This window comes from Alligator mississippiensis, chromosome 1 (assembly GCF_030867095.1).
Source record: "Alligator mississippiensis isolate rAllMis1 chromosome 1, rAllMis1, whole genome shotgun sequence".
Taxonomy (NCBI): domain Eukaryota; kingdom Metazoa; phylum Chordata; order Crocodylia; family Alligatoridae; genus Alligator; species Alligator mississippiensis.
This window is the reverse complement of record NC_081824.1, coordinates 6,240,433-6,267,655: the sequence shown is the minus strand read 5'-3', so window position 1 is coordinate 6,267,655 and position 27,223 is coordinate 6,240,433. Positions and strand designations below refer to the sequence as shown.

At 43.7% G+C, this 27,223-nt stretch overlaps 1 protein-coding gene across 1 annotated transcript in view; it reads left to right on the top strand.

Annotated features, from left to right (window-relative positions):
• Window positions 1-27,223, top strand: part of KIF13B (kinesin family member 13B) — a 178,662-nt gene that overhangs the window by 111,348 nt on the left and 40,091 nt on the right. Inside the window, exons 21-34 of the mRNA XM_006268017.4 lie at window positions 126-254; window positions 2,858-3,028; window positions 4,249-4,406; window positions 5,616-5,748; window positions 6,909-7,055; window positions 9,549-9,578; window positions 10,923-11,022; window positions 11,326-11,452; window positions 14,149-14,204; window positions 15,513-15,637; window positions 17,075-17,251; window positions 23,941-24,033; window positions 25,877-26,029; window positions 27,085-27,162. Of these exons, the coding sequence (XP_006268079.2) occupies window positions 126-254; window positions 2,858-3,028; window positions 4,249-4,406; window positions 5,616-5,748; window positions 6,909-7,055; window positions 9,549-9,578; window positions 10,923-11,022; window positions 11,326-11,452; window positions 14,149-14,204; window positions 15,513-15,637; window positions 17,075-17,251; window positions 23,941-24,033; window positions 25,877-26,029; window positions 27,085-27,162 (1,677 nt within the window). The remainder of the gene's footprint in view (window positions 1-125; window positions 255-2,857; window positions 3,029-4,248; window positions 4,407-5,615; window positions 5,749-6,908; window positions 7,056-9,548; window positions 9,579-10,922; window positions 11,023-11,325; window positions 11,453-14,148; window positions 14,205-15,512; window positions 15,638-17,074; window positions 17,252-23,940; window positions 24,034-25,876; window positions 26,030-27,084; window positions 27,163-27,223) is intronic.

Below are 27,223 nucleotides of genomic sequence, written 5' to 3'. Positions count from 1 at the left end.
AGGAATCGGAGAGGACACACTAGTTGTGCACGTGGCTGGAGGTGCACTAGCTCTGTAGCTGCCTGAAGTGATTAGAACAGACTGTTGCACCACACTCAATCTTCCCAATCCTTTTTTTTCATTAGGTGTCAGGTCGTCTTCACGTTGAAGTTGTGCGAGTGAGCGGAGAGATTGAGGACAGAATTGTAGGAGGTGAAGATAGCACAGACTATTCAAGTGACAGTGACACCCAGGAGAAAAAACTGGTCTGCATGGTGAGTTTCTAGATGCATTCCAGGGAAGCTGTTGTGCTAACCACTGAGTCGGCACTGCCCTTCCTTTTACAACCCGTGTGTAAAAAAAACATAATTAAATGTTCATGGTGCATTAATTTCTTTTGTTAGTGATGAATTACACTGCGTATGCTCTGTTTACAGCCTATGTTCAGTTATGCTATCATTATCCTACCTTGTAAGCTGTTAAATTGTTAACAGTATATTTGGAAGCATTTTGATGCTTCAAGATTTAAAGAGCAAAGCAAAGCAAATGGCAAAGTTAGTGGGGTATGCAGAATTTCATACCCTGGGTGTATTTGTTTTCGCTGGCTTGTTTTTTTTTAATGCCTTTTGTTACAGAATTTGCCCTAGAAAGCCTCTGTCTTGTCGTCTCTCATAGCATTTCATATCCTGAGTGAAAAGAATGCAAGAAGACTGAATCCTGTATTTCTCTGGTCTCATGCTGGCATTTTCTTTCTTCTTTTTTTTCATTTTCGTATTGAGGCCATACTCTATTGTTGCAATTATAACTCTGGGTCGTGTCCCCCCCACTATAAGAACCATAAAATTGCACTTCTTCATAGGGTCATTTTGTTTGTGGATTTTGGGGCTTTTTTATTGTAGTTGCAATATTTTTGTGCATTCAGTAAAACTACCAGAATTTTTTTTTAATCCAGTTTTTACTCTAGTATTTTAAGTGCATTTAACCCTTTGGGTTCCTTTAGTTCCTTGATACTCCTGCAACAGCTACTGCAGTTAAAGATCTTTATCTGTAATTATTGACTTTTACAGTCAGGAGAAAAAGCTGGGGGGGGGGGGTTCCCCCTAAAATATATTTATTTAGATTTTTTTGTTTTAGATTCATATCCTGTCCAGAAAGGTTCAGGTTGGCTTTAGCAAAACCAGAGGATTTACATAATCTAAAGGGAAACCAAAGCATGAAATGAAAATGAATCTGTAAATCTGAGATGGATTTTTATGCAGCATTGATTTATTATCTGGACAATATAGTAGATTTTGATGGGGAGGGGAGTGGGAAACAAGCTCATTTACCCCTGCTTTTATTTGCAGTCCTGAAACCTTGACAGGTTACACAATCTTAATTTATCTAAAGCAGTTTGGCAGTCATATATATATGAAGTAGCTATACATTGGGCATGTCTACATGTGCATTTAAGTGTACCTAAGTTTAATGTGCATTAGCTTAATGTGCATTAAGCGGGTTTAGGTAGGCATCTACACATACAGGTGTTAAACCACATTAACGCTGTGTGTGCATGTGGACTGACTTGGAACTAACTTTAGATTCAGTCTTCTTGCATTATTCTCACTGAGGAGATGAAATCCTATGAGAGGAGAGAAGACAAGACAAAGGCTTTCTAGGGCAAATTCTGTAACACAAGACATTAAAAGAAGTCCATGAATATAAATACATCCAGAGTATGAAATTCTGCATACCTTACTAATTTTAGTCCCAAGTCAGTCCACACACAGAGTTAATGTGCTTTAATGCATCTATATGTGCGTTAATACATTTTAACTATTCGCGCCTAAATTTGATACCTGCATTTACAGGTATCAAATTTAGGCACCATTAGCTCAAAATTGCCATTTTTAAAGTGTATTAAGAGTGCGCACATGTAGAAGCGTGCCCAAATGTACCTTAAATTTAGGCTAATGTACCTTAAAGTGTCTCATGTAGTAGATGCACCCACTCTGTGTGTGTACACATGTTCATATACAAACGCAGATATGCTTGTTGTAGTTGTAGCTGTTGTTGTTGCCACTGTTGTTGTTGCTATCATGATTACTGTTGCTCTTAATACTACTACGTTGTTGTTGTTATATGGGATGAGCAATTGGAAAGGCTGACTTTACTTCCACATAGGGACAGACAAAATAACCAAATTATTGGAGGAGGAGGAAAGGTCTATTACTCTTAGCAGGACCTAATTTTAGTTGAACTTATTTCTGCAATTGGGTAAAGAAATTTGCTTTGCAAAATCTTAGACTTTGCTTTAATGTAGTTTTAATTTTACAGTTTGACCGGGCCATGAATTTCAAGTTCTTTTTATACCTGGCTTTGCTAAAACTTGATTTTTGGGGGCTACGCTTGGCTTTTAAAGTCATATTGTTCGTAACGTTCTAGAAGTACAGCGAGAACGACTTTTGGACAGAAGGGTTGCAGGAACAAAAACTTCCGTTTAGGTAGAAGTACAAGGTTTTATTAAATTCCCCTTGAAAGATAATAGCATGGTATCCATTTGCTTTTAAAAGTAAAGAATAAATCTCCTGCACCTTTATAAAAAATCCATAAGAACTTTCTTTGCTCTCTTAAAGCCAGTTTTTCAGTGACACCTAGTGATGATGTTCAGTGCCTGCAGCCAAAACATTTTATCTACAGCTATTTCAAGGCAAAAAGAAATGCATTTTGGCCAGGTCTTTGTGCCAAAGTAATTCATTCTCTAATTGAAGAAGTTTCCCAGTGGAGCAGAAAGACGTTATTCTAACCAAATGGATTTCTTTTGCATTGTGCTTAAGTGTTACAAGCAAGGTGACTGGTTTAAGATATGCTTTTCTCTGCTTGTGTCTCCTTCAACCAGATTAAAATACTTCAGGCTACAGGTTTGCCTCAGCATCTCTCCAACTTTGTGTTCTGCAAGTACACCTTCTGGGATCAGTCGGAGCCAGTTATGGTTGTCCCTGAGGTGGATCCCTCCTTATCTGCGACCTACAAGGAGCCGCGGTGCATGGTTGTCTTCGATCACTGCAATGTAACTGCTTGTTTGATTTATCAGTGCATTCATAGATAAACACAGAAAATTAGTGCTCTGAAAAAATGTTCTTGTCAGTCACTTTTCCCTTCCTTTTTTAACTAATCATCTTTTATGATCAACATTTGAAATGACTACAGATGCTCCTAGCGGTACAATTACTTGGTGGGTAGTAATTAACTATTCTTTTTTCAGCCTTGCAAGTTTAACATAGTTTCTAGAAGTATAATTTTCTGTCTGAAAAGGATAAATAAAGAATACTAGAGAATATTTGAGGGAAGGCCTTGCATCTGAGTTCACCTGTTCCTGGGCTGTGAGACTGGTCTTCTGAAATCTTATCCTGGCCTCTAGTTGGTTTGGGATAACTCCTTCAATTTCTCTTAGTATTCATATCTATAAAATAAAAATACCCACCCCATCAGGGTTTAATTGAGGCTCTTTTATTAATAAAGTACCATGAGCAAAGAATACCTTTCAAGCCCTGAATTTGGATTTGGGGAATATACAGTCTTGGCTCAGCCATATATTTGCCCTGTGCTCTTTGGCAAGTTGCATGTAATCCCTGTGCTTTGATTTCCCCTTTTATAAAATGGAGCTACTACTGTTCTCTTCCTTCTGCAATTTGTTCCTAATTCATTACTTTATATTTTAAATTATAGGGAGAAGGGACTGGTTTTCCCGGTTCTTTTGTATAGCACCAAGTACCATAGATCCCCAGTCTCTATCAGGGCTGGTGTAATGCAAATAATTTGAATGGAGGAAAGCACAGGATGACTATCAAGTATCCATTTTTACTATTTTCAGAGACAATGCAATCCATTTTTACTATTTTCAGAGACAATGTAATTTAGAGATAGGAGCAGATTGTAGTATAAATAAATTGGGATGCACCAGCCAAAAGCTTCAGAGTGGAGAATCTCAAATGCCAACATCAAAAGCCTTTAACTGCTTATGCAGAAAACACAGTAAATGAATGGGATTATTCAAATTCATGTGGCTTGCCTGATCAGTAGACTCAGACGCACTCAGACAACTTGGAGTTAATGGGGAAAGATCCATTTTATTCTAAATGCTTTGAAATAAATATTTACAATATATGAGCTCCATCATGCGGAGAGAGTAACATGACAGCTTAAAACAAGGTGAATTGGAAAGTATATGTGTAGTGGGAGTTTAAGAATGAGGGTTTACTTTTAACCAGTTTCGTCATTTCCATTTAGGAGTTTTCTGTGAACATTTCTGAAGACTTCATGGAGCATCTCTATGAAGGTGCTTTGGCAATAGAAGTTTATGGTCACAAACAGAGCGATCCTCGGAAAAACCCAGCCCTATGGGATTTGGGAATAATTCAAGCCAAAACACGAAGTCTTCGTGACAGGTAACGTCACACGCTGAACTTCCAGGCTGTTTAGGATTGTGGCAAATTCATTTATGTCTAGGAGACTGCATTTTAGAATAGTTTTGAGACCAGCGGTCAAGTTCTAGATTAAGTAAAAAAGTATCAACGAAGAGTCTGAATATTTGTACTCTTCAGTATTTACTTGCAAAAGCAGCACATAAAATTGTAATGCAGGTCAAAGCAGTCTACTTGGAAACTGTTTGCAGAACCTCACTCCTAAGATGATTTAAAACCTTTTTCATTTCTGGTCTTAAAGCTATTCAGGACAGGGTAGTCAGCTGTAAGTTAAGACATGATATCAGGTTAATTAACCTTTAAGGAAATGGGGAAGTGAAGCTAGACAAGGGCCGTATATAGCTGCTTACAGACATGGAACCCCTCCCCCAAAAACAGCACTTTACTTTTAGCTTGGCGTACTTCCACACATGCCCGGAAGAGACATTGTGTTAAGTTGACCCGGATCACCCAACATCTGTATAGGTTCTGCACTTCATTAGGGCTTTTTGGTGCTTTGAACTAGCAGCTAATTTGAATCAGTTTTAGATTAAAGCGCCAAAAAGCCATGCTGAAGCTCCCAATCTTTAGAGATGCTGGGGAGCTGGGTCAGACTGTTGAGAGTCTCTTCCATTGAAGTGCTGGGTTTTGGGGGTTTTTTCCCCCAAAAATCTTTGTCAGCAGCCTGTAAAATCATACATTTGCTTTATTGGTCAATGCATTGGTCTTGCAGGTTGGAAAAGTTCTTCACCGCTTGGGGCTAGATAAGTAGGGTGAGTTGAAATTTGAAGGCTCATAGAAAAATGCATTTTACATGCAAACTTGCAGGAAGGTAAAAGGTCTGGGATGCAGATCAGGAAAGAGATCCTAATTGTGGGAGGCTCGCATGAAACCAGTGTACAAATCTGTCCGAAGTAGCAGTGATCCAATTGCACTGAACTCTTGCAGTTGAGCAGCATTTAAATGCTGTGATCGATTGGGTAGTGGCTCTGGTATTGGATCAGTATGAAGAGCCCAGGGCTTTCCTTATGTCTGGCGGCTATCAAAACTTTAGGTAAACTTGCCATCACTGGCAGTTGGCTCAGAAATGGCAATATGGACTTTTCCAGGTGTGAGTGGCACTTGATTAGATGTCTCCCTTCTCCTGTGTTACTGATATAAACCTTTAATGTGACATTTGACATTTTTTTCCAGGTGGAGTGAGGTAACCCGAAAGGTGGAGCTGTGGGTTCAGATTCTGGAACTTAATGAGAATGGGGAGTACTGTCCAGTTGAGGTGATTCCTGCCAGAGAAGTGTGTACTGGTGGCATCTTCCAGCTCAGACAGGTGAGACGGCAGCTACAAGCATCTGTTTGAAGAGAGGCTGACTTTTCCCTTCTGAAGAAGTGGAGAAGCCTGCACACGTGCTAGTTCAGCTTTCAACAGGTGGCTGATGACCACAGCAGCTTTGGCCCAGCGGTGGATTTCGTGAAGGGTGGTTACAGTCTGAAGCAAGTAGATTTGATTCCTTAATTATTTCCATTGATGCCTTGGAAGGCTGAGGTCTTCTGTTGCACGTGCCGTGTCTGTTTAGAGCGATAGCAGAGGAAGCTTTCTCTGCATCGCTCTAACAACGTATTTCATCTCTGACCTGGAGAGGGTCACAGAGGCTGGAGGTCAATTCATTCTCCATCATATATTCAATACTTTAGCTTTTCTGCTGAGACCACCAGCTGAAGAACAAGTTTACACAATGGTATTTTTGATGTAGACGCTCGAAACGGAGTTGGACCAAATTCTCAAATAGACATCAGAAAGCAACTCGGAGCTGTGGTCAACCCTGGCTGAACTCAAGCCAAAGTGCCCTTTATCTTCCTCTTAGCCCGCCAATCTCCCATTATCTGGATTATACACATACTAAAATTTTAATAGTTACCAGGATAGTTAATGGCCTAAACATCACTGTTTGGAGAACAGTGAAATGCTAAATACCCCTTGATCTCCCAAACTGTTATCGTTTCCTGCATTACCAGTTGTACTGTGGCGGGAGCGCTATTCCTGGAACTGCAGTGACAGCAGAAGTGTGAAGGGTGCATAGTCCAGGCAGTCGAGAGGAGTTAATTTCAGCTTGGTAACATTTTGCCAAATAATTTTTTTTCTCCACTCTGCTGTCAAAACAGATGGGAACAGACATCCTATTTTTGGTCCTCTGAGCGTAAGAAAAACCAGGGAAGTGTCCTTTGAAAAACTTCCATATAAAGCAAAATGTGAACTTGCTGAATGTGGGTTTTTTTTAGGGGAATTTAAGCCTGGTAGCAGAAGTGGTAGTTCTGCCTAATTAATGTCGTGTCTCATCAAGGCTTTTCAGTACCGCCTTCATCAAAGTATGAAACGTCATTAGAGTCACACAGGGTACTGTAAATTAAGTCATCACCAGTAGAGGTCTCTCCATCACCAAACTTTCACCGCTCAAGACTTAAGGGAAAAAAAATTGCTGTCTTGTACAGGGGCAGTCACGGCGAATCCAGATTGCAGTGAAGTCTGTGCAGGAGTCCGGGACTTTGCCTCTCATGGAAGAATCCATCTTATCTGTTGGCATTGGCTGCGTTCAAATAAGACATGCCAAGTCACAGAAAGCTCATGAAAATCATCAGGTAAGATCCCGTCTCAATAAATATTCTTTGGTTGGAAGAAAAATGAATAATTCAAAGGTCCTTTGGAAGGCTGAAGAGAAGTATTTTGGGCCAAATCCACTTCAAATGGAGAGAAACTCCACTGGCTGTAAATTATTTTACAGTACTGTTATAAACATGGAGCAAAGAGTGACAATACAGCTCTTCTGACTAGGATTTTTAGCGTGCATTTAGCTCTGGCTGGAGGGAGTCAGTGCGACTGTCTTTGGAGCATGCTTCCTCTTTGACAGAGCCATCCCCCGTACCAAAAACAGCTATTGCTGTACTAACACTCACCTGCCTACTCCTGTCTCACTTTCTTTAAAATCACTCAATGAAGTGCACAGAAACATTACCTTAGTCTAAGGAGGAACTTTAATACAGGAAGAGAAGAGTCAGCGAGTCCATGAAATCCATTAGGAACTTTACTATTGCAAGTAGGTTTTACTTGAAAAATATCAGCCATTTTGGTAGTGAATGGTGTTATAACGATAAGACTCTTAAGAAATCCTAGCGAATCAATAGTTAAATAAGAACCAGTGTGATTTTTTTTTTTTTTGAACGCTTAAGAGGACAGCAGCAAAAATGTAGTTGTGTTTTCGTGATTTGAAAGACTCGTCTAGTTCAAAAGCCACCCTAACACTCTCTAACGTGGTTACATTTTTGACTGTGTGCAAAGGTGTGCAGGAACAGGCCTTCGACACCATGGCCTATCGTCCTTTGGTTTCTGGGGACGTGCTGATCGCTGCAGTGTCCCTGGTCTGGTTGATCATCTCCCTGCAGGGATCTTTCTGCCCCTTATGGCCTAGCAGACGTAACTCCTTGGCGAAATCACAGGAGTCCAGGCCTTTCCAGGGTTAGCAGATTCAAGTCTAACCCACCAAAAACCGTCCTCCCTAGGATGGATTGCTTAGCTTCCCCCTTGATACAAGGCCAACCAAATCCTGAGCAGTTTGAGATTTGTCTTCTAGCTCTCTCTATTAGCTGTATATCCCATTACCACTGAGCTTGGCTGTCTAGACTTGCTAGATAAGGGGTCGTTTTGCCCTTCGACAGGCAAACTAGTTTCTCTTCTGGATATCCCCTGGGCTCAACAGCCATGTAAGGGGCTTCACAGTTAAGCTGTAGTAGGGTCCCAGCCTACAAACTTTCTGCCTCTCTTGGGCCATCCTTCCTGTGGTCAGTCGCTCGGCACTTCTGTCCCTCCCCTGCTCCCCGCTGGTCTCTCCTACAGCTGAACCGAATGGGCTCCTTTTTATCTGTCTCCAAGCTTATTATCTATGAAGGCAGTTAACAAGGTGCAGATGGGCTCAGTCCATCTCGCTTAAACAACCACCTCCGCGACACAAGCCTTTAATATTTCTCCTTTCACAAATGTAATTTGATAACTAGCAACGTGGAGAAGAAGAATTAAATGACTCCCTTTTATATTTTTAAAGAGAATAACCGTCTAATTTGAACCTTGGATATATGATGTCCCTATCTGCATTTTTGTCTCTCAGATTCATCTCCCTCCTTGTATGTCAAACATTTTCAAAAGGCTCTGAAGTGAAGAAAACGCACCTTTGATGCTCGTATGCCTTTTTAATTTTAGCATAGCTCAAATTTGCTTTTGTAACTTAAAGGAACACTCAAGTGTCTTGTTATCCCTTAAATTGCCAAGTATTTTTTTTACCTATTCAGGAATAAATCTCCAGCAGCTTTTGGAAAACCCTTGCTTTTTCACTTTGTCCATTCACTGAATGATGCTTTGTGCCTCACTGCAGATGGCCATCTTAATGATATTTTCTAGCAACGGGCCTGGTTTGATGTATGGCAGTATTGGAAGATCCTGTGTCCCGTCAGAAACCGTTGGAAATCAGCGTGTCAAAGCTGCAGTGACTTCTCCCTTACTATTTTTTTTATTTAACTTAACAATTTTCCCCTTCTGAGTGATCAAACTTACCTTCAAACTAGCCTTTTTGTCCAAATTTCTGATCTCCAAGGCTCACTATAACAAGTAATTAATAACTAAAGGAGACAACTTCTTCAGTTCCATTCTGGATAATTGCTTTCTAGATTTCAAGTTGTTTTGCTGTAACTTTTTTTCTTAGAGCACTTAAATATTTTAGCTCATGATTTTTGGCAATTAAACGTAATGATTACAATCCTTTCCACATAGCAATGTTCCTGTAATTGTTTCATATTTTCATAGCTTCGATTCCACTTGTTCATACCAAGTGATGTAAAGCTTTGGTTATGTATCGTTCCAACCAGGCTTATAGAGGAAAAGGCAGCGGCTCTGCTTTCTGGTGTTCGTATGATAGTCTTTATCTCCCGACATATTCCAGTGCAGGATTCTTTCATCAGATTAACACCTACAACTTTTTTGTGTTTTTGCTGCTGCTGTTCTTAAAAATACCGCTCTTGCGCTTGATGTATGTGTTGTTATAAAATAATTTTATGAATGACTTGGGTTTGCATATTTTTACTTAGGAAGAAGACGACGATATGGACAGTTACCAGGTAAATACAGTGTCAATTCTCCCCTTTTTTTCATACATAACGTTTGTAGGTCAGAACGCTAGTCTTTAATAATAGGTATAAGCATTTGTGCTGGACCATGCAGGCCCAGTTATCAAGGGAAGTCCCTGCCCTTGAGGCTCTAAATCCTCTAAATTCAGAGGAACGTGTAGATTTTTATACAGTATCTAACATAGAATTAAACAAGGTGATATTTTTCCTCTGAAAGAATGGGATGGGTGAAAGCAGACTATATCAAACTATTTTATACTATGAACATAGCTTGTATGAGACCTGGGAGTAAATATTGCTGAGTTTTCAAAACGGAAGCCAAGCAGCCAGGGCAGCGGTGCTATTCCTAGGGCCATTGCTTATGGCAGCCTTGAGGCAGTCATTTAATCTTTATTCATTATTGAACACATTGGTTTCTCATCTATGCACTGGGTAAAACTTGTTACCTCGCAGTGCTGTTGGCGATATGTAATGTTTGCAATAGGTTGTCATCCAAGTTGGTAGTGACTGGGGAAACACCTCATCCTCGTTGCTGTGTCAAAAAGAGAGCAACAAGAAAAGATCCTTGGCAGTGGGGGTCTGGTACCACTGCAGATGCCCATGATGACAAACATTAATTTTGCATCCATCCATTTTTTTTCTTCATTAAATGGGTTTCGTTATAGTGACATAGAGTGAATATAAGCTAATGTGGGGAGGGGAGGAATAATGTATGTCTGGAGGCATCCCACCACCGCATGAACAGTTCTTCTTTCTGTGGCACAAGCAACACAATTTTGAATGCGGGGCTCATTTTTGAGCACTTCTGTATCAGGCAGAGCCCAATTAAATGGACAGTTTTATGCCATAAGCACGGAAGATAAGTTTGGAAGTGCTTTCCTGGGTTAGTCTGAAGTCAGGCAGAAGGTAGGACAGGGTGGCACCTTAGAGACTAACTGGTTCAGAGAGGCATGAGCTTTTGTAGGCAACAACCCACTAAAGAATTGTGAGCGGTTTAGGTAGTTTTAACTAGGAGTAATAAGATGACGTTACTTCAGGGGTAATTCCTATGAAGTCAGGAACAATATCTGAATCGAAAAAGTTGTGTTATGACTCATGAAACAGTTTGCTCCTAATGCCAAACTGGGCTCAACCCCGAGACTGCGAACGCCATAGGTTGTAAACTTGGCCAGCTCCGCACATCACAGCTGTAAAAGAGGGTGACAAGGGCTCTACCACACTGTCAACATTACCAATACAGTGAAGCTGTGTGACGGTCCAGATCCTGCAGATCTCCTTTGTCCAGTATTGTTTTGCTCAGATGCGTGCTGAGAACAACTTGTTTCGTCTTCCCAGGACAGGGACTTGGAGAGACTGCGTCGGAAATGGCTGAGCGCGTTGACAAAACGACAGGAGTACCTAGACCAACAGCTGCAAAAGCTCGTCAGCAAACCTGGTAGGCAAAGGTTACTGGGTGGGAGCGGGGTGGGGGGTTGAGTTACACGTGTCGAATTAAATGGCAAGTTGAAGGAGGGGTTGGATTTTTGAAGTTGCCAGTTTGGGTGAGAAATTAGAAAAAGATTCAAGGGAGTCAGGAGCAAAGAGGCGCATGTAGAACAATTTCGGTGTTGTACAGGAATCCGTTTTTGATAAGACTGCCGGGAAAGGCAGTTAGATGCGGCAAGTTGGATGGGGGGGAAGTGATTAAAAGCCATGATGGCAAAATGGCATCTTGACTGTGACTGTCCTGCTTCTCCAGATAAAACAGAAGATGATGCAGATCGGGAGGCCCAGCTTTTAGAGATGAGGCTAACCCTTACTGAGGAGAGGAACGCTGTAATGGTTCCTTCGGCCGGCAGTGGGATCCCGGGAGCTCCAGCTGAGTGGTATGAACGTTATCCTCTGCAAGAGCGAATGTAGAAATGATGGGTGGCTTGTTCCCACCTTGGATGGCTGCCAGGTTTTGGTTCACGTAATATGGGCTCTGCACACTAGTTGAGAAAAGTTGTTAAAATGAGGAGTGTTCTGTGAATTATTTTATTGGGTTGAATATCCCGAGCTCAGAAATGCTCTTTGATCAATAACTGTATCATTTACCGAAGTGTGATTATGACCTGCTGAAGAAACTAAATCAATATTTATTACCACTGCACTTAACATTAAAAAAAATTAGCTAATATGTTAATTACCTGGTTCATTCACTTAAAAGGCTGCTCTGTCATAATAAAACTGCATCTACAGGGGCATTTTGTTGTGCTCCTGATTAAAGCACCAACTCTGTTTAGTCAGCAAGTGCTTCGTGTAATTTCCAAACCATTAAAGCAGCAGATTATACCAGACTGAGTTGCTGTAATGCAGTGGTGGCCAACCTGTGGCATACATGCCACGAGTAGCACAGGGCCTCTGCTGTGTTTGGTATGCAACCATGTGTGCCCTAGTTAATGGGGGCAGCAGTAATGGGAGCCCAGGTGGAAGTTGGGGGGGTTGGAGATTGGACTGGAGGGGGCTCGATTGCAGGTTTGGCCCCACAGGAGCTGTAGGTGTAGGTGCCCCCCAATTCAGTGTTGCTCCGTTTTGGTGGCAACAGGACTCAGTGGTACTGGCTTGCGGCAATACCTGGTTATTACAGTGGCATGCACTCATACTTTGCTTTTAACTTTAGGCCCACTTGCCAGAAAGTTTGACCACCACCCCCATACAGTAACTGCTGGGGGACCAACTGGAGTAGTTGAGGATGCAAAGCAGTTTCTATTTGAATCCTTTGTCTTCGCTTGTTCCTGACTTTGTGAAATAATCTTCTGGGTGAACATAGAATCATAGAAAACGAGGGTTCGGCGGGACCTCAGGAGGTCATTTAGTCCAACCCCCTGCTCCAAGCAGGACCAGCCCCAACTACATCATCCCAGCCAAGGCTTGGTTGGCCCAGGTCTTAAAAACCTCCAAGCATGGAGATGCCACCACCTCTCTGGGGAGCCTGTTCCAGTGCTTTACTACCCTTCTAGTGAGAGAGTTTTTTTCCTAATAGCCAACCTCAACGTCCCTTACTGCAACTTGAGCCCATTGCTCCTTGTTCTGTCATCTGCCACCACTAAGAACAGTCCAGCTCCATCCTCTTTGTCACCTCCCTTATAGTAGTTGAAGGCTGCTATCAAATCCCACCTCGGTCGTCTCTTTTCCACAATAAATCAGCCCAGTTCCCTCTGTCTTTCCTCACCAGTCCTGTCCCCCAGCCCCCCAACCATTTTCATTGCCCTCCGCTGGACTCTGTCCAACTTGTCCACATCCTTTCTGCAGTGGGGGGCCCACAACTGGACACAGGACTCCAGATGTGGCCTCACCAGTGCTGAATAGAGGGGAATAATTACTTCTCAGTTTGCTGGCAAGGCTTCTACGAATGCAGCCCAGGATGCCATTAGCCTCTTTGGCAACAAGGGCACACTGCTGTCTCCTATTTAGCTTCTTGTCCACTGTCCCCCCCCAGGCCCTTTTCTGCAGCCAGTCAGCCCCCAGCCTGCACCGGTGCATGGGATTCTTCCATTTTAAGTGCAGGACTTTGCACTTGTCCTCGATGAATCTCTAACAACGCTTACTTGCTAAACCAGAACATTGTATTTGAAACTTTAAGCTTACTAAAGGTAGCGCTTCTGAAACATGCTGGGGACTATGCACATGCTATCTTTCAAATCTAAAGATAACATGTGCATAGCATGTGCATGTGCACATGGCTGGAAGATGCACACTTCAGGAGAAACATGCCGTGAATGCGGCTGCTGCTGGGGAAGTGCACAAGGACTGACTCAAGCAACTTGCCCGATTCAGAGGACTTCAGGCCTACTGTGGCGTAGTGTAATGTTCCACAGGCTAACGTAGATTAGGATTCATTGTCAGGCATTGGTAGCTGCCCTGTTGTTAAAGTTGCAGCAAAGTTTCTGTTTTAAACTTGCAACTTGCTCAAGTGTGAGGATTTGAGGAAACTAAATGGAAAATGCAGCATTAAGGTTGCACAGTTTAATTTTCTAGCATGTTATAGCTTTAACGTTAACATTTGTATAGCAACTTCCATTTGGCCTCAGGGCACATACCTACTATTTTTTTTATTTCTGTTTTTCTTGCTAAATGCGTACACGTAATAACAAGTCAATGGCCGTGCCATGTGGCAGAGTTAATGTTGCTTTTGGAACTTGAATACTGGATTTCCTAACTGACTTAACTGTGTCACATTCAGTTATATTGCTAAGGCAGAGGTTTTTTGCCTTTAATAAATGCGGATGTCAGAATAAATAAAGAAACTTAATTTTACGATTATCATTTTAGTGGCAAGAAAACATTTCTGAAAGCAGAGGTCAAAGAACATAGTAATTGTGAGAGAGCTGGTATAAAAGAAGTGCCAATTTAGTTGAGTCCTTCTGAATCTGCAATAGTAAATTAAAATAAAGCCATTGGCCAAGGTTATCATTGGCTCGAGCTCCAGTCACGGCTCTACCAAATGTAATATACTGTGTGGGCTTGTATCATAAGGGCTGTGTACTGAGTTTATCTGCTTCTGCCTAAATGCCACTATTATCCCTCCCTTATGTTTTAGGACTCCAGTGCCTGGTATGGAGACTCATATTCCTGTTATCTTCCTTGACTTAAATGGTAAGTGGTTCTTGAGGACAGAGTGCTCTGCAACAAACTTTGTTTAGCCAACGACATTATAGGCTATAAGCAAGCTAATAAAATGAAGACATTCTTTGAATGGCAGGTAGTTTAATTTGAAAAGCCTTATTAGAAGAGCATTATTTTGTTCAGCCCATATTATTTAATGCTCCAAATCACATGGCAGTTGTATACAGAATGAATCATACAGTTTAATACTCTGTTTTGCAGACCTTAACTACATGAGAGAGGAACAAAAAAATTAAAGTAGCATTAAAGGGAATTAAAATGAGCAGCTAACAGCAAAAGCCAGTGGGAGGGTTTCTAGGGGGTGGTTGTCAAGGCAAAAAAAAAAAAGAAAAAAAAATCCCTTGCTGATAACATTTGCATATGCCACTAATCGGTAGAGTGGTAACTAGGGGCAGGTTAGTTAGAGAGTGATCTTAATCTTGGGGTCATTTCAGCGATTAGCATTTTAATAAATCATACGCCATATAGGAGCAAATTATGTAGGATACGCCTGTTAGGAGTTGTAGACTGGAAATCGGTGATTCTGCAGCAGGCTTTGGGAGCCATGGTGGGATTGATCCTAGCTGCACAGAAACTTCTGGTGTGTTGCTGCAGTGAAGCAGCTCTGCTCTTGGCTGCTTAAACAACCAGCAGGAGCCCAGAGGTGGTATAACCTCTGCGTAGCACTTGTGAGACCCTTTGGTAACTCTTTGTTCGTTTGTAGCATCCGCACGTCACGAAGCAAATGTTGACATATTGGATCACACTCAGAAAAAAGCTACAAGCACGATTCGGAGTTTGGGAAAAGTTTCTTAACAACAGGAGACTTTAGCAGCTCAGTCTACATTGCTTTTTAAATTGTGCACACTGAAACTGGTGTAGAGTCCTTGCTGTAATAAGACTGGTTTCTAAGTGTGGTCGTGATACCACTAGAAATACCTTAGCTGTGCAGTGTGGCGTGTACATTTATAATTTTGCTGTAACCAGGTCTAAAATTATTTCAAACACCTCCTACTTGCTCCAAGGTATGTAGGGCTTCTTGCTGCACACTTCACACCAACAGCTTCCAAAAGTCGCATGGTGTTTTGTACAGTATTACTGCAGAATAGAACAAGAAATGCCATGTCCCACATTGAGGTAAAACTCTGAGGGAGTTTTATATCGGCAGATTGTAGGTGTTCCAAACTGGTGTGTTGAAGCACTACCGAGGGATTAATGATGATACGTCAGCCACCACATTGAGTGGAGTTACGGTACTTTTTGTTTTTCCTAACACCTCGAGCCTTTCTTTGCTTGCAGCGGATGATTTCAGTTCTCAGGATAACCTCGATGACCCAGAAGCTGGTGGATGGGATGCAACTCTTGTAGGAGAAGAGGAAGAAGAGTTCTTTGAACTGCAAATTGTAAAACACCACGATAGTGAGGTAGGCAAATTCACAGTCTGGAGCGCTTAGCTCAGGAGTCATCTTTACATATACCTCTGTGGGGTTTTCAACCTTTTTTCATTTGTGGACCCCTAAAAAAGTTTGAATGGAGGTGCAGACCCCTTTGAATTGTAAGTGAGGGTATTCACATACTTTTGATTGATTATAGTCATCTTCACGAACTCCTTAGACATGATTTGCAGACCCCCAGGGGTCCACAGACCACAGGTTCAAAACCACTGACATAGATGTTTTGGGAGTACATATAGATTAACATATTAGGTAGTCATCACATGCCATTTCTAAGACTGATGGCTTTTAAAACTTTCTGTAGAAATGGAACTATTAAAAAAATGCAGGGGTGTTACTGTGGCAAACCCAAGATTTACAAATCCAGGAGGTTGAGTTAAGACTGCACTTGTAAGAAATTATGGCACGGTAAGTCATGCGAATGTGCAGTTCAAGTGCACACACAGATGTAACTGCGTCCTGCACTGCTAATGTGCAGCAGTGTTGCCAAGGTATTAATTTCATTGGTGTCCCCAAGTGAGAGCACTGGTTTTCAATGACCTTACTTTCTCTGGATATCAGTGTAACCTTAATTCTGAATCTCTTGGTTTTCCAAATGTTAGATTTTGGGACAATCTCAATCTTCTTGTAACTATTTTTACCCTTGAACAATTGTTCTGATCCTTAATTCTGTTTTAACTTAATTTGGGGATTTTCTTGCTTTGGGAAATTCCTTGTGTGTTCAATATTACGAGTTTACTCCATGCACACTATAAAACTCAGCTTAAATTGCTACCATGCAATGGCTTTAATGATCTGAGGACATTTAGTACCAGTCTTCATAGACTTATAGGGTTGGGAGGGACCCCAAGAGTTATCTGGTCCAACCTCCTGCACAAATGCAGGAATGCTGTAAATTTGTGCATTTTTTAAGAGCAGGTAGATTTCCTTATTTCTTCATGAGCATCCATATGTCTATATTTTAGGAATGTTGCTTCAGGCAAAATAATATTTCACAAATATCAAATAGTGGTTTTAAGATAAGCATATTGCAAAATTTGCACTGTAATCTTGCCGTGCTTTTTCCTGTTTCTCTTAATAATGAACAAGATTAAACTGTGTAGTGAGAAACAATAATTCAAAGGATATTTTCTGCAGGTTTAGAGCTTTTTTTCAAAAAAAAGAGATGACCTTGAGTTTAAATAAGTCTGAATCTTTCATTCATGCATCTCTGCCAGACGAAAGGCGATTGGAAATGCCCTCTTCTAAGCACAGGCATTTTGTTTCTTACCAATTCGCATGTGATTTTTGGAAAAATTGAGTTTAAAAATGTATTATGTATTTTTTGTTAATTACGCTTAATTAATTACAGCTACTTATACTTCTAATCATGCTTATTAGCAGAGACGCTTTTCTTTTCCTTTGCAGGTGAATGCAGAAGCCTCATGGGACTCCACAGTCCATAACTGTGTTCAGCTCAGTAAAGGAACAGCAACAGATGAAAGAGTTTTCCTTATAGTGAGAGTGACTGTCCAGCTCAGTCATCCTGCAGAAATGCAGCTGGTGCTGCGCAAACGCATCTGCGTTAATGTCTATGGCCGACAGGTATGTCTTTTTTAAATTGTGCTGGGAATTTTGACACCAGGCTGAAGGAATGACAGATCTGAGGCTAGAAGGGTGGTGGGCTTGCTAAGTGCTAAACGGCAGTTAGGTAATTAAAGCATGAGCGTCTCTTATGCTCAGTCTTATTCTTAGGACCCATTCTCTGGACTCTCTACACTATTGTTTTTTAATACTGCAGTTCTCTGTGTTTTGGCAGGTTTGATAGATAACCAGTATCCAGTTACGATGGGGGTGTGTTAGTAGGGTGTTATCTTGAGTCCTAAGCAAGCATCCCTTAAAGAAGGGGCGGGCAAAATACAGCCCATGGGCTGGATCTGGCTCACCAGGCCTTTCTATCCAGCTTGCAGGGCCCCTAAAAAATTTAGAAAGTTAATTATTATCTGCGTGTGGCTGCCTGTCAAAGATGAAAAGGCACCAGCAGCAGCAGGACCCAGGAGAAATCAGCGGCAGGACCTGGCAGCTGAACAGCAAGACCCATCCAGTCCTGCCCCACCTCCAGCCCCCAGCTGGAAGCTTCTGTGGGTTCTGGTCTGGTGACTCTGCAGCAGTTCCCTGCCCTCCCTCTGTCTGAGGGGAGACTCAGATAAGATCAGACAGAGGGAGAGGAGGAAAGTGCTGCAATCAGCCTACCCTGAGAGATCCAAGCTGGGCTGAATCCATGCTACGCCACATGACGGCGGGGTGGAAACTGTGACCATCTGCCCGCGGCAGGCCAGGCTGTTTCCTTGCCATGCTATGAGGTCCTGGCTAGGGCGGACTGGAGCTGGAGCGGTGGGCAGGTGTGTAGGGGGGGAATGGCGCTAGGTGGGGAGAACAGGCACAGCAGTGGTGGATGTGTGGGAGGGAAGTAGGGAGGTGGTGGTGGCGGGCGGGAGTGTGGAGCCCATGCCAGTGCCCTGGGGCTGGTGGGGACCCAGGTTGGGGCAGCAAGAGCGCAGAGTCTTCCAGGCTGCATCGCGCGAGGCTCGCACATAGTCCACAAGAGCCGCACACGATGGAGCCAGCAGCTCAGCCTCACTCACTGCTACGTGCAGGTCATAGGAAACAGCGGGGAGCTCTGCACTATGGTGCTGGGATGGCTGTGCCCCTCTCCCTGCCTCCCTGGCCAAGCCCCATGACCTCCACCACCGGCTTCATCGCTCAGGGCTCAGTGAGGCTGGCCCTGCACGCTGCCACCACCTGCAGCGGGGGACTAGGGTGGGAGCACAGGGAGTTGCGTGCTGTGGGGCCAGGTGGGGCTGGCCCTGCTCACTGCCCCCACAGGCAGTTCTAGGATTCGCACACTCCAGGGACTCTGAGGACCCTTCCCCCCGCCCATATGTGCATGCATGCATGCACACACACTCCCACCCCACCCACCCATCATAACCCCACGCCCTCCTGCATCCTGCACCCCAACCACGTAACCCACACCACTCCACACCCACTCCCCAACCACATCCCCCACGTGTACCCCCTTACTCCCCAGACACAGCACACAAGAGTTGGGCTGTATTTGAGCTATTATGCAATTGCCTGTAGATACTCTATGCAAACTCACCTAACTCAGGGCAAAAATATTTTAAAATAAAGTTAAAATTAGTTATAATAGATGTTTTATTTTTTAGTATATGATTTGGGGGTTTTTCCAGTTTCAAGTTTGCAGCACCCTCCCTCCCAAAAGGAGTACTTCCAGGGCAAGGGGAGGGACTAGCAATGGCAAAGGTCAGGGGTTAGAGGTGGGACTTCCAGTCCAACAAAGATGACCAGAGGGCAGGGCACCCATCAAGGGGCAGGGCTCTCCTTGTGGCCCTCAACAGCCCCCCAAAACTCATTAAGTGGCCCTCCAGCCCAAATTAGTGCCCGACGCTGTCTTGAAGGGAAATGAAAATAAGCAGCCTTGTGAAAAAAGTCCTTTAATTAAACTCTTGGCCAAATGAGTCTGTGGCCCAGAGAGGAACGTTCTGTGGGTATCTTTTGGGCTGGATGAATTTGTTTGACTCAGAGTAATCCAGATCCATTTTGTAGAAGTTTTGCAAGTGCCCAGATAACAGGAGTATTAACCTTCCTTGCTTCTTCATCCTCCCAGCTCTTTCCTCACAGGTCCTGCCACGGGCTTGATCTGGAGAATCAGGAAGGTTTGGATATTGTTTTGCGCATCTTAAGCTGCTTCAGCTCTTTATTTTGCTGTTTTGTCAGACAAAAGCATTAGAAGCAGCAGTGTTCTGCTAGTATTGTGTCAAAATACACAAAGACAATATTTTGCTCTTCCTTTTATATGGGAGTTAAGAGCCTTACAGAAGCTTTAAGTGGCTAGTGGGCTGTGTGGTTACTTCAGCAGCTTTGGAGATGATTTGATTTGATTTTTTTAATTTTTTTGCATGGCTGGTGTGTGACACCATTAAGCACCAAAGAGAATGTGTTTTTATTTAAACATTGTTAGCATTCAACCAATGGTTAGCCACTTTAGATAAGGTCCAGTTGGTCTCAGAGTTGCCTGAATACAACTCAGATGCCGTTTAGGCTTGTACATTGTAGAGTGATCCAGCCTGGCCCCACTCCATCACCCACAAAACTCACTAAGAGCCCAATTTCAGGCAGTACCTCCATTTTGGAGTGCCAAGCACCCAAGGGACCTTCACATGGGTTTCTGCTCAAGCCTAGAAGTGATCCATTTTGGTCACCTAGGCACTTAGCTTGAGTAGTTGTTCTGTTGACATCCAGTTTAGTGCTGGAAGACACCGAAGATCATCACGTGCTAGTTATACTAGCAGAACTAGGGGATCATCAAGACGGCAGACCCACCAGTTATGCTCCAAACAGACCTAATTCACACTGATAAAAATGAATTTGGTTCAAGCACTCCAGTGGTGGTACTAGTCTTTTGTCCAACAGTCTAGTGTGTATAGTGCACACCCCCAGGAAAGGGGAAACCTGGACTTATCCTGAGGGGTTTCATCTCTGACTTCCTAGGAAAATGCCCTAATTACCAGGCTTCCACCTTCCATCCTCCTGGTGAAGCTGGGCCGCTGGGCAACAAAGAATGGATCTTGGTCAAAAAGAAACAGGGTAAAGAAATGAATTATGCCAGTGGTGTGAGCGTGACCAGGCGTCTGCCTCTAATTCCAAGGCAAATGGATCTGGTTAAATGGATTGTTCTCTCTGGTCAAGATGACTATCATCCGTTCCAGCTCCTTAGTGTACTTGCCCGAAAGACACGTTCTTTATCACCAGTCATTTAACACTGGGATGAGTTATAGCTTCATGGTTGTAATATCCTGTGTGGAGGAAGGAAGGGGAGCAGCGGATACTAAACTTCAAAAAAGCAGATTTAAACTCTGGATACTGGTAGAGAGGATCCTCGGGGTGGGGGGAAGCTAGGGGAGCTTGCTGTATTTTACGGAGGCCATATTAAAGGTGCGGGAGCAAGGTATCGCGATGCAACAGAAGAATTGCAATGGGAGACCAGACAGGAGTCTCTTCAATGAATTGAAACTAAAAAAGGAAGCCTATAAAAAGTGGAAATTTGGTCACGGTACTAAGGAAAAGTATAAGAAGTATTGCACGGGTGTGCAGAAATTAGGAAGGCCAAGGCACAGTTTGAGATGCAGCTGGCAAGGGATATAAAGTGATCAAAAGGGATTCTACAAGTATGTCACAAGTAAGAGGAAGACCAGAGAAACCATAGGTCTCATATAAAAAGGGAAAGCAGTCTAGTTACAGATGACACAGAGAAGGCTGAAGTATTTAGTGCCTTTTTTTTTTTATATAACTTCAGTCTTCACAATTAGGGTCAGCTACCAGATGATGTGCACAGTTGGTAGCAAAGATGGGGAAGGAGACCGCCAAGTCTAGTGGAAGAATGGGTTAGCGGTTACTTACTAGATGCTTTCAAGCCAGCAGGGCCTGATGAGATGCACCGAAAGGTATAGCAAGAATTGGCCGAGGTAATATCAGAGTCATTGGCTATCTTCGTTGAAAACTCTTGAAGGTTGGATGAGGTCCCGAATGATTGAAAATGGGGAAATATCATGCCCAGTTTTAAGGAAGGGAAAAAGCAAGACCCGGGGAATTGGAGACCACTCAGTCTGACCTCAATGCTAGGAAAGATCATGGAGCAGGTTCTCTAGGGATCGAGTGTGAAGCACAAGGTGATCAGAAACAGCCAGCATGGATTCACCAAGAGAAAGTCATGCCTGACCAACCTGTTTTCCTGCCATGATGGTGACGGGCTGTGGGATGGGTGGAGAGCGGTGGAAGCGATATACCTTGACTTTAGCAAAGCTTTGACACAGTCTCCCGCAACCTTCTCCCTGGTAAACTAAAGAAACACAGAGTAGATGAAAGTACTTTAATGGCACTGGTTGGACCAGCATGCTTAATGAGTAGTCATTAGTGGCTTAATATCTGAGTGGGAGGAGGTATCAAGTGGGGTCCCCCAGGGACCCAGGGGTCTGTTCTGCGTCCAGTGTTATTTAACATCCTCAGTAATGCTTTGGATAATAGGACTGAGTGCACACTTAGCAAACGGATGATAGTAAGCTTGGTGCAGTTGTAGACACTCCAGCAGGCAGGGCTCAGATCCAGAATGACCTGGATAGACTGGAGAAACAGTCCACAGTCAACTGGATGAAATTCAACAAGGACAAGTGCAAAGTCCTACACTTAGCATGGATTTATTGCAATCAGAAATAAAGCGGGGGTATGACTGGTGAGGCTGCAGCACTGCAGGGATCAGGGGGGTTAGGACAGACCATAAGCTGAACGTGACATCTTGTTACCAAAAAACCCAACTGTAGCCTGGGTTGTATTAACAGGGGTGTCTCTTGCAAATCAAAGGAAGTGATTCTTTCTATTCAGTACTGGTGAGGCCTCGCATGGAGCACCATGTCCAGTTTTGTGCTCCACACTTCATGAAGGATGTGCACAGTTTTGGAAAGAGTCCAGTGTAAAGTGATAAAAAATGATTAAGCGCCTGCGAGACATGACTTACAAAGAAAAGCTAGAAGAACTAGAGATATGTAGTCTGGAGAAGAGAGACTAAGGGGGATTTGATAAAAGCCTTTAAATACTTAAAGGATGATTATAGAGAGGATGGAAATAGGCTTTTTTCTGTGGCTGTAGGGGACAGGATTGGGAGCAATGGCCCTGAGCTGCAGCAGAGAAGACTTGAATTGGAGATTAGGAGGACCTTTGCCTGGGAGGGTGGTGAAGCATTGAAACAAGCTACCTAGAGAAATTATGGAGTCTCCATCCCTGGAAGTTTTCAAGATCAGGTTAGGCAGACACCTGGCCTAGGATGGTTTAGTCAAGGGTGCTCCTGTCTTGAGCAGGGGGCTGGACTAGGTGACCTCCTAAGGTCCCTTCCTGCCTTCTTTTTCTATCACCCCAAGTTGGGGAGCTCACATTTTCCAGCTGTTTAGTGCAGGTCGGCTGTGCCTTCTTAGTGAAACCTGGAATATGTTCTCGTGTTGTTCAGATGCAGCACGCCTCGTTCTGGACCCTGACTTCTCCCCCAGTTGGAAACAATGCAAGGGTAATAGCAGCAAACTCCCGATCAGGTCCAACGCAGGTATCTTCAGAGCTTGACGTGTTTTCTGTTTGGCTGCAATAGAGACTGAGGGCAAGGGAGCACAAATGGGAGGCAGGATGATCTCACTGGAAGAATAATTTCTGCCAAACCACCTATTCTTGATGGAAATGGTGGGAGGAGAGAGAATCTACCCAGAGCTGCCAACAGTTGTGCATGCTGGTCACTACAATGAGTGTGACAGTAGCACTGAATTGCTTCTCTGTTTGCGGTTGTGCAGACAAAGAGTCTGGCGCGGGGGCTGGCAGGGCAGAGTCGAGCCCAGGAACCCTACGGGCAAGTCTGAACAGCTCGCAGGGTTTGGAGGAACAGCTCTGAATGTCTCCGACTAGGGGAAAAAATCCTTTCCTCGAAAGGAAACAGGGAGCAGAATTCCCACTGCAATGAATGGGGGGGATTCGTTCTCAAGAGACTTTTGGCAGGCTCGTTTTTTCATAACGATTGTATTGAGTCCTTCATCAATGCTGTTTTGTACAGTGGGCTGAGTCAATGATGTTTTTTAACCATTCTCCAACACAAAATATTCAGCCTTCTCACTAAGTTGTTGCTTTTTCTTTCTTTTTTTCTTTAATCTCCATCAATAACCTTTTCAGGGTATTCATACTCAGCAGCATCTTTGAATGACTCATCTCTGCATTAATTCAACAGTCCGGTTCTTAACCCTGCAAGGCGCCAAGTCAGCATAAACAATGACCAGGCCCTCTTAAATCATTCTTCATAACGATCTCTTTGGTCAAGAATTTAATGTCTGTGCTTGTCAATATTCAAGACAAGTCACCTAGGGCTCTGCAACAAAAAAAAAACCAACAAAAAAAAGCCCCTAGAACCAGCCAATCCCTTGTACGGTAGTTAAGAGGTCACCTTGCCGTGGAGAAAGTTAATCCATTTTCTACATCTGTAAGGCAGACAGAAGTAACGGATTTTTGCCTTTCGTGGAGCTCGTGTCCTTCGCTGCCTGCTTTTTGTCTGTTCTGTTGGTTTTCTTTTTTTCTTTTTTCCTTTTTTTTGGTCTGGCAAATTGATCTTACTTTTCTTGACGGTGGTGGGGATTTGTAAAAACATTTTACCTTTAATTCTTTTTTCTTTCCCTTCGTATCCGCAGGGTTTTGCACAGAGCTTCCTGAGAAGAATGTCTCCCCGAAGTACCATTCCCGGCTGCGGCGTGATCTTTGAGATCGTCTCAAATATTCCAGAGGTGAATTGCTAAGGATTCAACGTGCCTGCAAGTGGCAAGGGGACACTCGCATTTGTGTGACCCTTGGTTATACCTACAACATTTAGGCAAATTATTTTTGTATCATATTCTGCATATGCAATCTGCATTGGCACCTGGTGTTTAGTTGGTTTCCCTTGCTGTTTCTGTGGGCCTTTCACACAGCACCCCGGAGGGAGAGGAACATCTTAAGAGACATCCCGCAGCAGACAAATTCCCCGTCTCTGCTTTGAAGTCATTGTTTTGAAATCATCCAAAGTTGAAGGCTAACAGCATCACTTTGCTAAGTTATGCTGTGCTCTAACGTATGGATCGCTGAATATGTTCACGCTTTCCTTCAGCGCCTGCGGTATCTCCTTTTTGCTAACATAACAGATCATAGAGTCATTGAAAATGAGGGTGGGAAGGGACCTCAGGAGGTCACATCTAGTCCAACCCCCTGCTCAAAGCAGAACCAGCCCCAACTACATCATCCCAGCCAAGGCTTTGTCTAGCTGGGTCGTAAAAATCTCCAAGGATGGAGCTTGCACCACCTCTCTGGGTAATCTGTTCCAGCGTTTTACTACCCTCCTGGTAAGAAAATTCTTCCTAATATCCAACCTCAGCTTCCCTTGCTGCAACTTGAGCCCATTGCTCCTTGTTCTTTCATCTGCCACTGCTACCAGAGTCTTGAAGGCTGCTTGCAGATGTGGAAAGAAAAAAGAGAAAATCAGGGGGCCTCCCACTTATTCTACACCTCTCATGTCTAGTAGGTAGGGACAGTGGGAATCTCGTTCATCCATTCACGTGCGTCACTAATTAGATGACAGGGCATTTGGCTATTTACCGAACCCCGAAGGGTACCTCTTTTAGGTTATTTAGAGCTGTTCAGTTAAGTGGCTGAGCATGCCCTATGCCCTATGCAACGCAGCTGCAAAGCAGCGGACTGTGTTGGCTCTAGACGGCCTAGAACCGTGTGACAACGTCATGCACCACCTGCCGTGACGGCTCACGGACACGGTGGGAGGTAATCATTATGAGATTTTGTTTTTCCACCGGGGAACAGGCTCCTCGGCCTGAGTCCCAGGCAACTTCGAGGTTGGCAGACTGCCATACCAGGCCAAGTCTGGTTCCCTCTTTTATATAAACACAGAAACACTTTCAGCAAATGCTTCCCTTCAGCCTGTTCTGTCCCGATCTTCAGGGTTCATCCCTCATGGCACAGTGCAAATGCCTCAGGCCCCTCATGAGCGGGTATTGGGCGGAGAAAGCGTATTGGCACTTTACTTTAAGCTCACCCAGTGTCTGTATAGATCGGGTGCTTCAGCAGGGCTTTTTTGGCACTTTTTGAATTGGCTTTAGATAAAAGCTCCAAAAAGCCATGCTGAAGTGCCTGACCTATACAGACGCTGCAGAGCTGGGTCAAATCAACATGCTTCCTCTTCCAGTAAAGCACTGTTTTTGTGTGTTTTCCAGGTCTGCAAGCAGCCGAAAGCACATGCGTGTGTGTGTGCACGCACCCCCCCCCCCACCTTCCTATTCCTTTTTAGACTCGATCTGTTTGCCATGGAGGTGGGATGCCTCTGAACACATTCTCTGCTTTTGTTGGGAACGTTATAAAGTTCTTTAAATGTTTTTTTTTTTTCACATGATAGCAGCACCCATACAGCTTCATGAGCTCCTAATTTTTTTTTATTTGGGCATTCCTGCCTCTAAGATAGGAATTAAATGTTTGATCAGTACCATCGTTGTCTGCTCTGTGCAGGCAAGAGGTGTATGCGTGTTCTGGCTTTGCGGTTTGGAGTCATTTGCTTTACCCAGGCCACTGTCTCCTTCTTCCTCCCAGGATGCTCAGGGCGCCGAAGAGCGGGAAGCGCTAGCCAGAATGGCCGCCAATGTTGAAGATGCAGCATCCGCTGACTCGGTAGCCTATATTGAGAAATACCTGCGGAGCGTGCTGGCCGTGGAGAACATTCTCACCCTGGATCGCCTGCGCCAGGTCTGCTTTTAAAGCCACAGCGGACAGGAGTAAATACCCTGATTGGAGACACTGTGTTGTGATGGAAATGTTTTTATGAGTGCATACAATGGTCTGAGCGAGCCCCCAAAAGGGCCACTTTAATATATGCTTCTGCTTTCCAGAGTGTGCCTGTGGCAAAGGTCCAGGGAAGCAAGTGAATAGAGGGGTAGCGCTTTCTCTGAACTTTCTAAATTGTATGCAGCACAGCAGGGGGGAGGGTTGGACGGGACTAAAGGCTCTGTCTTTCTGGCACTGTCTGCTCAGGGTGTGTTTGTGCATGTGCTGAGACACTGCCCTGCCTTGAATTGTGCTCCGAAAAACTTGGCTTTGGCGTGAAACCTGAAGCTTCAGAAAGCTCCTTGTCCTGAGGTCATTAGCAAACTTCTTGTCCTCTCGCACAGTCTCTGCCTTGGAGTAACCAAGCCTGCTCTGTCAATAAATAAGGCATTGATTAGGTTAATCTTAAGTACTGTAACCTGATCTGTTTACCAGGAAAATCACGGGAGAGAGAAACGTTTATGGAAAATTGTACTTCTGGGTATAAATTATGCAAGCACGAGAGAGAAAGTTATGCAAAACAAACCCGAGTGTATGCTTGCCCACTATAAATTAACAGGAAAGTGTGCTGTACCTCTAAGTATTGAAAGCAGGTTCCCTGTCAAATATAATTAGTTTAAAGGATTAAAATAGTAACTCGGCTAGGAAGAGGAGTCTTGCTGTTCACTTCTGTTAGAGGTACCGTCCTTCCCATAGATGCAGAATTAGTCATTTGGTGACCTTCTGAAGAGGGTGATACAATCCTAGCTGTAGTAGTTGTTTGTTCAGTGGGAGAGAACTAAACTTATCCACTCCCTGTAGGCTTATTATCATCAGTGTACTCTAAAGCTTCTGGATTAAATTATGAAGGCTCCTTCTCTCTCAGGTGCATTAGTGTTGTAGAGGAGCGTTCTCGTGTATATGCATAAATACGCTTTGATCGTCCTGGTTGGAAGGCTGCAGAAGTCTCTGTGTCCTGATGTTGTGTGTGGTTGCAGGAGGTTGCAGTGAAGGAGCAGCTAATGGGCAAAGGAAAACTGTACAGGAGGAGCCTGAGCTCTCCCAACGTCAATCGGGTGAGTGTGCCCCTTGCCATTCAGTGACCATACAATTTTCAGGGCACTAGGAGTCAAAGAA